General features: G+C 29.9%; 1 protein-coding gene across 1 annotated transcript; it reads left to right on the top strand.

The window, feature by feature from the left end:
• The first annotated feature begins 130 nt into the window (after positions 1-130).
• On the top strand, positions 131-1,150 carry LOC145964923 (protein CFDP2-like). Its single transcript, XM_083088075.1, has one exon. The coding sequence runs from the start codon at positions 131-133 to the stop codon at positions 1,148-1,150; it is 1,020 nt and encodes a 339-aa protein (XP_082944201.1).
• The last annotated feature ends 14,507 nt before the right edge of the window (positions 1,151-15,657 follow it).

The raw sequence follows: 15,657 nt of genomic DNA, 5'->3' as shown, positions 1-15,657 counted from the left end.
CACCTAATGAAGCAAAACTGTCACGAACGCAACAACAAGGCCTCGGATGATGGATGATCTCATGGATTGCCGAACCCGGAACTCAAAAAGGAAAAATGACTTGACATTTGGAACATGGAATATAAGGACAATGATGCAGGCGGGCAAAATGGAAGAGATAGCACTAGAACTTAGTAAGCTAAAATTTGATATAGTAGTCTTACAAGAACTGAGATGGAAAGGAGAAGGCATAATACAAAAAAAGGACTTCATCCTCTACTACAGCAGAACTCCAGAAAGATCAGGGCAAAAAGGCACCGGATTCTGGGTAAGCAAAAGGATGAAGGAGAAAGTCCTTGGCTTTGAACCAGTAAACGGAAGAATTAGCAAACTAAGGATTAAAGTAAAATACAGCAATCTTTCCCTTGTATGTGTCTATGCGCCTATTGAAGACAACGAAGATGAAACGGAGCTCTTCTACCATATGCTAGAAAGGGTATGCGATAGAGTCAACAGATATGACACACTAATCGTTTTAGGAGATTTTAACGCGAAAATTGGAAAAGAAAGTTTCATAAAAACAGTAGCAGGTTCTTATTCATTACATAATGAAACATCACCAAACGGTATGAAACTATGCCAACTGGCAGAAAACAATGCACTGAAGATTGTAAGTACTGCATATCAACATAAAGATATTCACAAGGGCACGTGGAAAACACCAGGAGGAGAAATAACGAATCAAAAAGACCACGTCCTAGTGAATGCAAGGAGGAGATCTAGCGTACTGGATATTAGATCATACAGAGGAGCCAACTGTGATAGTGATCATTACCTTGTGCGTATAAAGGTAAGACAAAAAATATCCAGCTCAGAGAATGCTAAAGGAAGCAAAAGACAAAAATGGAATACCCAAAAGCTTAGAGAGGAAGAAGAAACAATGGAAGAATACCAAGAAGAAATAAGCGCCCAACTAAAGGAAGCTAATAATAGCGAAAACATTCAAGATAAATGGGAAAATATTAAAAGTGCAATATTGGTAGCTTCAAGCCAAATAATCGGGAAGAAGCAATATAGACGCAACGAGAGCTGGTTTGACCAAGAATGTAGAAGCTACCAAGTAGAAGAAGATAGAAGCTACCATGTAGAAGGAGATAGAAGCCATAAATGATAAGAATGAAGCAAGAAGAAAAATGCTCTACCGAAACACAAGAGGGACAAAGAGAGAATATAGCGAGAAAAGAATGATTGCAAAGAAAATATATAAGGACAAGAAGAGAGAATCAATTAACAAGAGACTACAAGATGTTAACCAACAGTATCGCAAGCATGCGGCCAAAGAAATGTATGAAGGGATCAAATATGAAAGGACAGGCTTTCAACCCAGATTGCACAATGTAAAAAGCAAATCAGGAGAGATACTAAGCGAGAAAAATGAAATTATAAACAGATGGAAAAGTTACTTCGAAGATATACTTAATGGAGAGGAAGATGAGATGTTGGAGTCACAGGACTGTGAAATCTACCAAATGAATTCGATGGAGAACAACGAAGAAGATCCAAACATAACACCCCCAGAGTATAGTGAGGTAACCAAGGCAATAAAGGAACTAAAGAATAACAAAGCACCGGGAGAAGACTCAATAACGCCAGAACTAATTAAATCAGCAGGATTCGAGTGTCAAAAAAGAATACATCAACTTATACTCAAGATATGGGAAAATGAAGCGCTACCAGATGAATGGAGAAATGGTATTATAATACCAATACATAAGAAAGGCTCCAAGCTAGAATGTACTAACTACAGACCCATAACACTGCTCAACGTAACATACAAAATACTATCTAAACTCATCAACAAATTGAAGGAATATGCAGAACAGAATTTATCAGATTACCAATGCGGTTTTAGACCGAACAGATCAACCACCGACCACATATTCACAATCAGACGAAGTATGGAAAAATGTATGGAATACAACACAGATTTACATATGCTGTTTGTTGATTTTAAGCAAGCCTTCGACTCGATCAACAGAGCCAAAATATGCGAGATTTTTGAGGAACTCAAAATCCCCAGAAAACTTACGCGATTAGTTACAATGACACTAAAGGACACCAAAGCAAAAGTGCTTATACAAAGTACAATGACCGAGGATTTTGAAATTAAAAGAGGAGTTAAACAGGGAGATGAACTATCCACTACAATATTTAATTTAATCTTACATCACGCAATAAAGGACCTGCACAACGGCGGACACATAATGAATAGGAGCTACCAAATACTGGCGTATGCGGACGATGTAACCATCATGGCCAGGTCATCGAGGAGCTTAGTCCAAATAGCCCAGAAGCTGTTTGAGAGGGCGAAAGAAGTGGGACTCCGGATTAATGAAGAGAAAACAAAATATTAAAGATAGCTGCGAGAGGAAATAAGGAAGAACGACAGAATATCTGCATAGACGATCACTGTTTCGAGATCGTGCAAAACTTTAATTATCTAGGTGCCCATATCAACTCAACAAACAACATGCAGGAAGAAATAGCCCACAGAGTCGTATCAGCAAATAGAGCATATTACGCACTCATTAAATTATTTCGAAGCACTTTAATATCAAGAACGTGTAAACTCGCGATGTATAAGACGCTTATCAGACCTATCCTATGCTATAACGCGGAAACGTGGACAATGTCAACTACAGACGAGAATAAGCTAAGAGCTTTCGAAAGAAAGATACTCAGAAAAATCTTTAGTAAGGATGGGAAACAATGAATATCGTATCAGATATAACGATGAAATCTTACACCTAATGGAAAATGAGAATATAATTAAATATGTAAAAGCCCAAAGGTTAAGGTGGATGAGACACGTCGAGCGCATGGAGGATGATAGAGCACCGAAAAGAACGTATGAGGCGATGTGTGTGTCTACGAGGCGACGAGGGAGACCGAGGGCACGATGGCGCAAGGAGGTGGGGGAGGACCTGAGAAGGATGTCGGTTGTTGACTGGAGGAGGATAGCGAAAGATAGAGATGACTGGAGGAACTTGGTGTTGCAGGCTAAGGCTCACCCCGAGCTGTGATGCCACTGGATGATGATGACCTAGCGGCGAGGCGTGAAGCTCGTGAAACTATATGAATATTTCTATTTATCCATTGGATATCTTTGGTAGCTACTTAATGAATATACACTCACACACAAAAAAACGGGCCACTAAATTTTAGCAAAATTTTTTAACATCTTTCAATAGCAACAAATCAGCCAAAAATCACTGTATTAATATGAAATAAAGCTCAAATTAAACAGTATTCTTAAAAACTAAAAAAAAAAGAGAAAAAATTTTAGTTACAAAAAATGTTTTACAAAATGACAAATGCTGAAGATAGACTTTGAAAAATAGAAAACAAATTCTTTTTTGAACTGCTTTTGAATTGCTCAGGAAAATCAGCTCCCTGGTGCAAATACTTTAATTATATAATATTGTTACATATCATACAATTAAAGAATAATGAAATTAAATCGACCAAGTCTTTGAAAATGCCTAATTTAATCGACTTTTCGCTTTGCCGAAAGGCGACTTTTAATTTTCTGAAAATGGCCGACCTTAAGTCGACTTATATAGTCGATAGTTAAAGTCGACAATAAACCGCACTAGAAATAGTTAACTAAACGTCGACTTAAAAAGACGACTTCAGGTTGACTAATAAGTGTCGACTATCAGTCGGCAAATAGCCATTCGTGCTGTGTGAGAATGCCCGCAATTCGAAGTTTCATAAATATCTACAGGATATGTAAACCAATATCTTATAAATATCTGTACAACATTCAGTGGATATTTATTATATATAAATACATTTTTTATTACGTATACATTGATATTTATTTTTGGATGAATATTCATTTAATGTTCTGTATATAGATACATATATATGATGGAATTAAAAAAAAATTAACCGTCTGTGGTTAATTATATGGAGCTCTGGAACTCCTTGCAAAAGCTAGAGGAGATGCGGCTGTAACAGTCCGCTCTTTTTGACCGATAAGCCGGGTTTTTTTCGTGGGACACATGCCGCGGTCTTATATTACTAGCTTACAATTAGATGAATTCCACTTTCGGGTTAGGCGTTTTCCTTTTCGCCACCTAGCGGCGAGGCGTGAAGCTCGTGGAAGTATATGAATATTTCTATTTATCCATTGGATAAATAGATCTTTGATAGCTACTTGGTGAATATACACTCACACGTAAAAAACGGACTACTAAATTTTAGCAAAATATTTTAACAATCTTTTAATGGCAACAAAAAATCACCGTATTGATATGAAATAAAGCTCAAATTAAACAGTCCTCTTAAAAACTAAAAAAAAAAACAAATTTGAGTTACGAAAAATGTTTTACAAAATGACGAATGCTGAAGATAAACTTTGAGAAATAGAAAACAAATTTTTTTTTAAACTGCTGCATTGCTCAGGAAAATCAGCTCCCTGGTACAAAAATGTTTTTAAGCTTATTTATTTCTTAACAAATCCATATTTTAATAAATTTTTTACGACCTCTTTTCATAAAGTTATACCGTTTTGAAGAAAATGTTTTAAAATGAAACTTTCCTTGTAAAATCTGCAATTCAGAAGAAAATTATCATGGAAAACTTTTAAAAAAAAAAAATTAAATTGTAACTCGATGCTTCACATAGAGATAAACGGTCAGATTTAAATCTTTCCTCAAAATGATATAATTTCATCAAAAAAGATGGTAGGAAATTGATTAAAATATGAATTTATTAGGAAATAAATGAGCTTTTATAAAAACTCATACATTTTTGTACCAGGAAACAAAAATTTTTGTAAAATTTTTGTACCAGTTAAAAAAAATTTGTTTCTCATTTCTCAAAGTCTATCTTCAACGTCCGTCATTTTAAAATATTTTTTGTAACTCAAATGTGTTTTTGCTTTTTAAAAGAAATGTTCAAGCTTTAATTTGAGTTTTATTTCATCTTAATATGATGATTTTTCGCTGATTTATTGTTATTGAAAGATATTAAAAAATTGTGCTAAAATTTAGTGGTCCGTATTTTTTGTGTGAATGTAGATATGTGGATGATATACAGGGTGGCCCATTTTAATCCATCCAGTCGAATATTTCGAAAACCAAGCCCGGAAGAGAAAAATGTTTCAGACAAAAGTTGTTTGGTTTCGAGGGGGCCATAAGATGGTATCATTGGTTTGACCTTGAAGAGTCATTTGAAGGTCACGTGAAGGTCACTTCAATTTTTTTAAATAGAACACCCCATATATTTTTGCACATTCTTGTAGCTCATCTCGAGAGCTTTCCAAAACACTATAATTAAGTTAGTTTTCATTAAGTACTTTCCGAGTTATGAGGTTTGAAATAATTTCTTAATTTTACATAAACCGTAAAATATCTTGTAAAATATTCATTTTTCGATTATCTTACCTTAATACTTTTATGTACAAAATAATAAGAGGAATCAATTGGTGTAAAGGAAACACATAATTGTTTCGAAAGAAAAAATGTAATTTGCAATTAACAATTACATTTTTTTTTTCGAAACAATTATGTGTTTTCTTTACACCAATTGATTCCTCTCATTATTTTGTACATAAAAGTATTAAGGTAAGATAATCGAAAAATGAATATTTTTCAAGATATTTTACGGTTTATGTAAAATTAAGAAATTATTTCAAGCCTCATAACTCGGAAAGTACTTAATGAAAACTAACTTAATTATAATGTTTTGGAAAGCTCTCGAGATGAGCTACAAGAATGTGCGAAAATATATAGGGTGTTCCATTTAAAAAAATTGAAGTGACCTTCACGTGACCTTCAAATGACTCTTCAAGATCAAACCAATGGTACTACCTTATGGCCCCCTCGAAACCAAACAACTTTTGTCTGAAACATTTTTCTCTTCCGGGCTTGGTTTTCGAGATATTCGACTGGATGGATTAAAATGGGCCACCCTGTGTGTGTGTGTGTGTGTGTGTGTGTGTGTGTGTGTGTGTGTGTGTGTGTGTGTGTGTGTGTGTGTGTGTGTGTGTGTGTGTGTGTGTGTGTGTGTGTGTGTGTGTGTGTGTGTGTGTGTGTGTGTGTGTGTGTAATATATAGTCATTTTGTTTTTGACCAATATCTCGATATCATAGGATTTTAGAAAAAAAATTTTAGGCAAGAGTATGGTTTCAAAGGGGACATAATATAGTGGCAATTATTTGATCTAGTACTTTTATAAGATTTAAAAGTTAGAGTGCCGAGCATTAGCATTACCCAAAAAGTACTGCGTGGTGATTGCACGTCGGACTTATATCTCTATTGTATGTGTGTGTGTGTAAAATATAACAGTATGAACAAGTATTAATTTATTAATTGTCTTATGCGTATTAAAAATAAAGGAAGTGCGAAAACAATTATTGTTGTGATCTGCTTTGATCATCGTCGCGATCTGAACGAGTTTAATCTACATAATGCATATACCGAGAAAATGAGTTTATATTGTTTCATTAGACAAATTGAATTCGAAAATTGACGTTAGTTGTCGATCGATAAAGCTTTAAGTGCATGTTAAAAAAATTAAAAATCTACACGATACGAAAAATCAATACGATACGCTAAATATGGTCGCAATAATCGATGCTTCTTGTAAACAACGCACTTTCAAAGCGTTAAAATAATCGTGTACATAAAATAGCGCTTCAGTAAAACATATAAAATTTTTCATTTTTTCGAATCTGAAGGATGAAATTGACTTGTATATTTCTTACAAGACTAATTGTAAATAAAATTTAGATTATGTACAAATTTCTATTCAAGAAATTTGTACATATACAGAATTTTCAATAATTCACAATGTTAAAAATAAATATACAAATAAAATAATGTTAAAAATAAATCTACAAATAAAATAAATATAAAATAAATATGCATATATAAACAAATAAAGTTGATTTCAAAGAAATTAATTCTTGCATTTAAGAATCAAAGGTAAATCTTTTCGAACAAATTAAAAATCTACTTAAAAAAATCAAGTATTTATAAAATTAACTTTATTTTCTTTATAAAAATAATATATGATTATATATTATTATTTATTATAAAAAAATTGTAATATTATATATAAATTATATCCCACTAAACAAAACTCAAAAAGAAATACATCAAGTATACATAAACAAATGTCTTTAAAAAATCTAAAAATCTAAAAAGATAATAGAAAAATATGATAGAAAGATGATAGAAATAACTAAAAACCAATATGAGAGCAATACAATTAGTTAAGTACTAGCCGGTAATAAATTATATGCTATTAATTTGTAAACGTTACTAAATAAATTAAGACTCTTTTAATTTCTAAAGCATTTTGTATATAGTTTGTATATACATAATGTATACAGTTTAACAAACAATTTTACGTAAATTCTAAATCGTATAAATGGCTTCCAGATCGAAGTAAATAATATATATTTACAGATATAATTACAGATTAAATATTCATTTATATATATATATATATATATATATATATATATATATATATGTAAATTAAATATTTAATCTGCAATTTGTAATTTTATTAGACTGAGACTAAAATATCATTAATTGTTATTTTTGCTTTTGTTACTTACGTTTTTCTTATAAAACTTTATAAAATGTTATACACATTAAATGTATGTGTAAATATTATATATATTATTCTTTTCGTTATTTAATAAATACAATTTTCATATTATAAAATGTAAGCTTAATATGAGATACATTTGATATTGATACGATTTGAATATGCGCGGGACACGCCAAATTTTCATTATTATCTTACTAATTTTCATAAATTATCTTACTTCGATCTGAAGACCATTCATGGGATTTAGAATTTGCATAAATTTTTTTCAAATTATATAAAAAGTGCTTTAGGAGTGCTTTAAAGGAATCTTAACTCATTTAGTATCGATTACAAATTAACAGCATATTATTTATTATACTAAATTAATTGATGTCATATCAGTTTTTAAAATTTTTCATTTTTATCATTTTTTTGGATTTTTTAAAAAACATTTTTTATATATTTGGCAAATTTTTTTATTTTTGTGAAATTTTCTTTAGGAAGGAGATTTTCTTTGCTGAGAAATTCTTTCTTGAGAATTTCAATGCTTCTTGTAAAAATTTATATTTATTTATATTTATTATTATATTTAAATATATATAATAATTATATAATATATTATATATTTTTTTTAATTATAATAATATAATATAATGATAAATATAAATAAATATATTAATATATTATATCTTTTCAAATAAAAGACAATCGATGCATCGATGCATCGATCCATCGATAAATAGAAATGGTTGTTTGAATAACAGCTCCGATTGGCTAAACAACCGCTCATGTTTTGTGAACAGATCTTTACAATCATAAATCATAATGTTGCGAATATGTTATTAGGGATAAAATCGCTTTCCATGCGTGTGCAGAAAGAAGACATGGCTCATACGCACATCAGATATTTGTGCTGTGCAGTGTTCTGCACAGCATATATACATGGTTTTCTAATTGTGTGCGTAGGAGTTACGTCCTCTTTCTCGTGTGCGCATACGAGCGTATGTACATGAGTTTGAAAATTGAAGAATTGAAATGTCAATTCTGGTAGACAATTATCATACCTCAGGATTGACTGCACCAATTTTATTCAAACTGGTCACAATCGAAAGTTTGCATCTTATCACACATTGTATTAGAAAAGTGTTGTTAGATTTTTGATTATGGCTTTAGTTCCTGAAACATTTTATTCTGGATAAGCTACTTGATAATGCGTCGACATCATAAGCAGTGACTTTCAACGGTTGGATATAGTTCTTTTATATACTTGGCCTCACGATGATACCACGTCGCTTGATTATTAATGTATAATTTATTATATTTATTGTATTTATTATATTTTATTTTTGTTATGTTATATTATATTATATATTATATTATATTATATTATATTATATTACATTATGCTACATTATATTATATTACATATAATATTATGTATAATACTTACTCTAAAAGAACCTTACAAAGGTAAAAAAAAAATACGCCAAGTACATAAAAGATATTCCACTTTGCTTGCAACAAAACGTTTAATAAAAAAATATCCCTAAAAATAATTTATAAAAATTTTCCCTAAAAAAAAATATATAATTTTCCTAAAAAAAGTCAAAACTAAATATGAAATCAATAATTCATTATCAATAATTAATTAACCAAGTACATTGAAGCAATTGATGGGGATTTGAAATATTTGTATAAATTTAATCTTGCATTTATGTATTATAGATTCTCGACAAAATGAAAAAGATTTTCAAAGTTCAATACTTTATATGATATATAAAAATACATTATTACGTGTGACCCAAATAAATATTTGTACAATATATGTAATATCACTAATATATTGCGGATTTTATATTGCAGATTACAAATAGTAAGTCATTAAAGGATTTAAGAAAATTTACATACAAAAATTTGAGCCGAGTCGTATTATAATTTACACATTTTTATTATTAGGAAATATTTAATTTTGAAATTAATCATAAGCTTTGCCAAGTAAATTCGAAACTAAAAAAATTAAGACTAAAACGACTTACAAAAACTTGGCGTGCTCGGGTATTATAATTCACAAAGCTTATGATTAATTTCAAAATTAAATATTTCCTAATGATAAAAATGTGTAAATTATAATACAACTCGATTCAAATTTTTGTATGTAAATTTTCTTAAATCCTTTAGTTCCATGTCTACTTATTGTTAGTAAAACTTATGATCTTAAAAAAAGTCGATTAGTTTTTCTTTTTTAAATTCAAAATTGGCGATTAATGCAATCGATATTATTGCAATAAGTGTTAAATACTTTTATGAACTTACTATTTGTAATCTGCAATATAAAATCCGCAATATATTAGTGATATTTTATATATTGTACAAATATTTATTTGGATCACACGTAATAATGTATTTTTATATGTATATCATACAAAGTATTGAACTTATTTTGAAAATCTTTTTCATTTTGTTGAGAATCTATAATACATAAATGCAAGATTGAATTTATGACAAATATTTCAAATTACAAATCCCCATCAATTGCTTCAATGTACTTGGCTAATTAATTATTGATAATGAATTATTGATTTCATATTTAGTTTTGATTTTTTTTAGGAAAATTATATATTATTTTTTTGAGGAAAAATTTTTATAAATTATTTTTAGGAATATATTTTTATTAAACGTTTTGTTGCATGTAAGCAAGGTGGAACATTTTTTATGTACTTGGCGTATTCTTTTTACCTTTGTAAGGTTTTTTAGAGGGATTTCACATCTTTTTGTAAAATTTATCTTTTCTGCAAAAAATATATACATATACATTTTTAGCATTTCGAGGCCAACTACACTTTTGTACTACTAAATTACAATTTTCTTCAACGTTGGTTGAAATTTAAAATTATGTATGAATCCAAGTTACGATCAGTACTTAATGTAATACAACATGTTATGAAAAAGTTTGTGCGATAGCCCTTACAGTTTGGTAACTAGATAAATATCTTTATAGTATTCTCCCAATCTCTTTCCAGAAAGTTTATTTTCAGTATCACTTAAAGATGGAAAAAAGTTTCATCCTGCTCTCTTCTAGACAAAATAACTGTCTATTCTCTTTATTAAGATTAATATATAATATGTCAAAATATATTATGTCTAAACAGAAATGAGAAAAATTTCACAATATTTACTTTTTGATGAATATTACAAAATTCACAGTCTACTTGGTTGTTGTTAAGTGTCACAAATCTGTGTTTTTATATAATTCTAATAAATGTAATTGAAGGGGTGGTTTTTAAAAATTGTTCTTATACGGTAAATTAGTCTTGCCACAAGTCTTACCTATGGCACAGGTTTTGTATTTTTGTGGTACACTGTTTTCGAGATATTAGATTTCATCCCCAAGGGGTGGTTTTTGAAAATTATTACTATACGTTAAATTAGTCTTTCTACCCGTTTTATCGAATGGCATAGGTTTTATATTTTTGTGGTACACAGTTTTTGAGATATTAGATTTCATCTCCAAAGGGTAGTTTTTGAAAAATTCTGAAAAATTTTGAAAATTTTGAAATTGTCACTCTACGTTAATTTAGTCTTTGTAGAAATCTCAACTAATGACGTAAGTTCCATATTTCTGCGACGCATCATTTTCGAGATTTATTTTTCATCCTCAAAGAGTGGTTTTTGAAATTTGCTTTCATAAGGGATGGTTTTTGAAAATTGTTACTATACGACAAATTATTTTTTTTTAAATTTTATTTAACAGCAGTATTTCTACGGCTCCGTTTCTAAGTTATTAAATTCAACTCCGAAGGGGTGAGTTTTGAAAATTATTACTGAACGATAAATTTATCTTTCGCACGTACATACACACATACATATACATATCACACGTATGCACGTACATGCACACATATGATTTTGTCTCTTAAAGCATTTTGCACATCGAAGTAATAATCGTATATGCACGGTGTGAACGCTTGAGGGACAAACTCGCTTTGCGTGTGTGCATGCGAGCATATGTACGTGAACCTAAAAAATGAGGAAAGAAAAATGTCACAATTCTGATATTCGCCATTTCTCAGGATCGCCTGCACCGATTTTATTCAAACTGGTCGCAATCGAAAGCTTGTATTCATATTATATCATAAAAGTGTCGTTTTGATTATGGCTTTAGTTTATTAAATATCTTAACCGAAAGTTTACTTGACGTGAAACTCCGGATAAGGTACTTGGTAGCGCCGCGTCGAGAACAGTGACTCTCAATGCTCGGATCCTGTTTTTTATGTACTTTTGGCGTCGTGACGCTACCGCATCGCCTGATTTGATATTAATATCACATTAAAATTAATTTAACTTTTTTTCGTTCATTGATCTTTATCCTTAATATAATAATATTTTGATAATTGTTATTTTTTTAATTTATATAAATATATATAAATGTGTATATATATATATATATATATATATATATATATATATATATATATATATATATGTATATGTATATGTATATGTATATATGTGTGTGTGTGTGTATATTTATTTATATAATTTATTATAAATACTCGAGAGAAAAGTCCACATGTACAATTAAATATAAAAATATACACAATCATATATAAAATATATCCATATGTTTTTTTGTTTTGCATAATTTCCATTTGTCTGTATAAGAAAAATAATAAGTGAAAAAATATAATTAGAAAGATAATTTTTGTATCTTTTTTTTAACTGAAGTTTAAATTATATGTGTGTGTGTGTGTGTATTTATTTTTAATATTATTGTTTAATATTATTTTAATATTATTTGTATTTACATTTGATTATGAGGCTTTTTTCTACATACATTTATATCCTGTCTAAAAGGGCGTGGAAAAATATAACTATCTTTCTAACAGATAACAGTGTGTTACGTGTTAATTTGTACAATTTCACGTCACGCGTAGTCTGTAATAAAAGTAAAGCATGCAGTTAGTATAAGCATGACACTACGTAAATTTTGTGCGTCTGTTAGAAGGTGGTTTTTAATTAGATATTTTTAGATGTCACATCCCCTGCTTATATAGTCCGTGCATTTTTATCACTTTCCAACTCTCTCTCTCTCTCTCTCTCTCTCTCTCTCTCTCTCTCTCTCTTGCATCTTTCTTAATAAAACCGCTGATTTTTATTATGACTGCAATAAGTAAAGCTCGCCTTTCTCGTTATTTCCACGCATTTTGTTCCCGCTTCGTTAAATTTCTACTCGTTTGAACATATTTACGGATTGCACTTGTAAATTCTGATTTATTTACGTGTGATATATTTAAATGTTAATTTATTATTATCTTTAGCCTCGATTCGATAAATCGATAAATCGTATATGTATATAAAATTTGATGTACTGCATATATAGAACTACAAAAATATACATTGTTACGAATTGAACAAAGTCGATTGTAAGAGAGCAGAGCTAGAGTGAAGTATTGCATGTCTTAAATCATTGCATGTTTTAAAAGTGATATTTCGCTCGTTCTTTTCTTCAATATTTTATTTATTACAAAATTAACTATATCAAAGCTCCATATATATTGTATTTTTATTTAAGTTATATTAATAATTCGCAAGCTCTTTTTCATGCATACTTTTTAGGAATTAAAAAAAATATAATTTAGATAACTATTGCGAAAAGGTTATCTCACCGATTAATTTGATATTTTCACGTATAGTGAATAGAATCTCTAAACAAATGCACTTTGAATAATCTTGCGGAATCTTTTGTTTTCTGAGATATTTCGCTTCAAAATTTTAAACATTTCACTTACATATATTTTTATAATAAAGTAAAACAATAAAATACAAATTTTCTATTGTATTCAAAAACTCGTGCAGTCACATGTCAAAAACTCTTTAAGAATTTAAAAAAATAAATAAAATCTGTTAATAATAACATAACAGTCATACAAAGACAAAAGAGATAGCGGACAATAATATCAACAAAACGGAATTTTAAAGTATCGTATTTCAGAAACTAGAAGAGTCTACAATGTATTATTCAAAGTGTATGTAATTCAAGATTCTATCGATTATAATATATGTGAAAATCAAAGTAATCGGTGTAGTACAACCTTTTCGTAATAATGACTATGATTGATCTTTTTCAATCGATAAACATATTTTATTATATATGCATTCCTTTCTAATCATAGCAAAAACATTCATTTTTAAATATGTATAACTTTTTTAAATTTTGAAATAGTTGACGAAAAAAACCAAAATTATCGCATATAAACACTAAAAGGCAATAAAGAGAAATATTAATGAGAGAGAAAAGAAACGTATTAAAATATCACTTTATTTTTGCAAAAAATTTATTTGTTTCGTTTTCTAGTCAAATTTATCCATCTTGTTATCTTGGTGCGAGATATTACTGTATTTCTCGATTTTCAAATTTATTTCACTTTTTCACATCGTTGCTTTTACTGGTGGAGCCTGCGAAAACACAGCACTGAATTTAAGCCTATCTTCCGGTACGATGCATTAGTCGTATTAAACCATTAGATACTTGGTAGTATATTCAAGGGTGTGTTTACATGGCCGATGTAACATGAACACGACCCATTTTCGATTTAGATCGCGTTCATTGGAAGGCTGCTGCTCGTAGCGTGTAGATACATATGAAAAGAGCAGAATGAGAGAGGGAAGAAGGGGGGAGAGAGGGAGAGAAACAGAGAGAGAGAGAGAAAGAGAAGTCATTTAGCTTTGCAGCACAATTAGAGATCCTTTATGCAATGCCAAGTGTTCTGTTATACACCAGTTACGGACAATGAATATGTAAGAATTATCACGAATGAGCTTGTTCACCATTCGTTAAGTCCTCAGCGAATAGGAATGTCCAAGTTGAACAGCTTTCCGCTGTTTTTTTCAGACACGTGCAGTGGCTCCACAAATAATATCGTATTATTGATTATTAACAATTAATCTCAATCTTAAACAGCTGCGATTATATTATGAGTTTGCCTGAATACATTCTGATTAACAGAAGTAAGCTTATATTTTTCAATCAGAATTATTTTTTATTCATGGCACACAAGTTGCTGTATTGAAAAAACCTTGGTAATTATGCATAAAATGGGCAACCTCCTGAATGACCTTCATTTTAATATATATTTAGTATATATTTATTATATTGTATATATTTGTATATATATATATATATATATATATATATATATAATATTTGTATATATATATTGTATATATATATATATATATATATATATATATATTATATTTGTATATATATTTGTATATATTTAGTATATATTTGTTATATTGTTAAGTTCATCCTGAGTCACCTTAATCGAAAATTATGCATCGTTATGCTTCTTTGAGAAGTTATAAAACACAAAAATTTGAAAAATGTAAGTAGAAATAGCAATTATTTAGGGTCTCTCCGCGATTTTACTAATTTTAAAATATGTTATCAAGATCATCACCCTAAGTAATGTTATGAAGATTAACCGAAGCTCATTGTTTATTAAAAAGTTATTAATAAAGAAAATATAATGAATAATATATAATTTTTTAACCCAATGGGACCTTAACTGGTAACATATGTTTTCAAGATCATTCAAGATCAAAATATTATAAAGTAAATGAATAGATGGGAAAGGGGCATTGCCCTTTTCCTTGCACTTCCATCCCAAAAATAACCTAACTCACTTCAATTTAAAATCAAAAAGTTTGAGTTAGATTAGAATTTTTTGAGGGAGAAGATGCAGAAGGATGAGAGCAGAGCACTATCCTGTTCTCACACACACACACACACACACGCACACGCACACGCACACGCACACGCACACGCACACGCACACGCACACGCACACGCACACGCACACGCACACGCACACGCACACGCACACGCACACGCACACGCACACGCACACGCACACGCGCACACACACACACACACACACACACACACACACACTTTATAATATTTTGATCTTGAATAATTGATATTGATGTGTGATATAAAAACAATCGAATGAATGGATGAAAAGATCTCATGTAAATATGTTATAACTTCTCAAGGGAGCA

The sequence above is a fragment of the Camponotus vicinus genome, unplaced genomic scaffold, assembly GCF_025532165.1.
Source record: "Camponotus vicinus isolate PSW18456_S1 unplaced genomic scaffold, iyCamVici1.0 SCAF_14, whole genome shotgun sequence".
NCBI lineage: Eukaryota > Metazoa > Arthropoda > Insecta > Hymenoptera > Formicidae > Camponotus > Camponotus vicinus.
The sequence above is the reverse complement of the archived record's forward strand: the minus strand, read 5'-3'. Positions and strand labels throughout refer to the sequence as shown.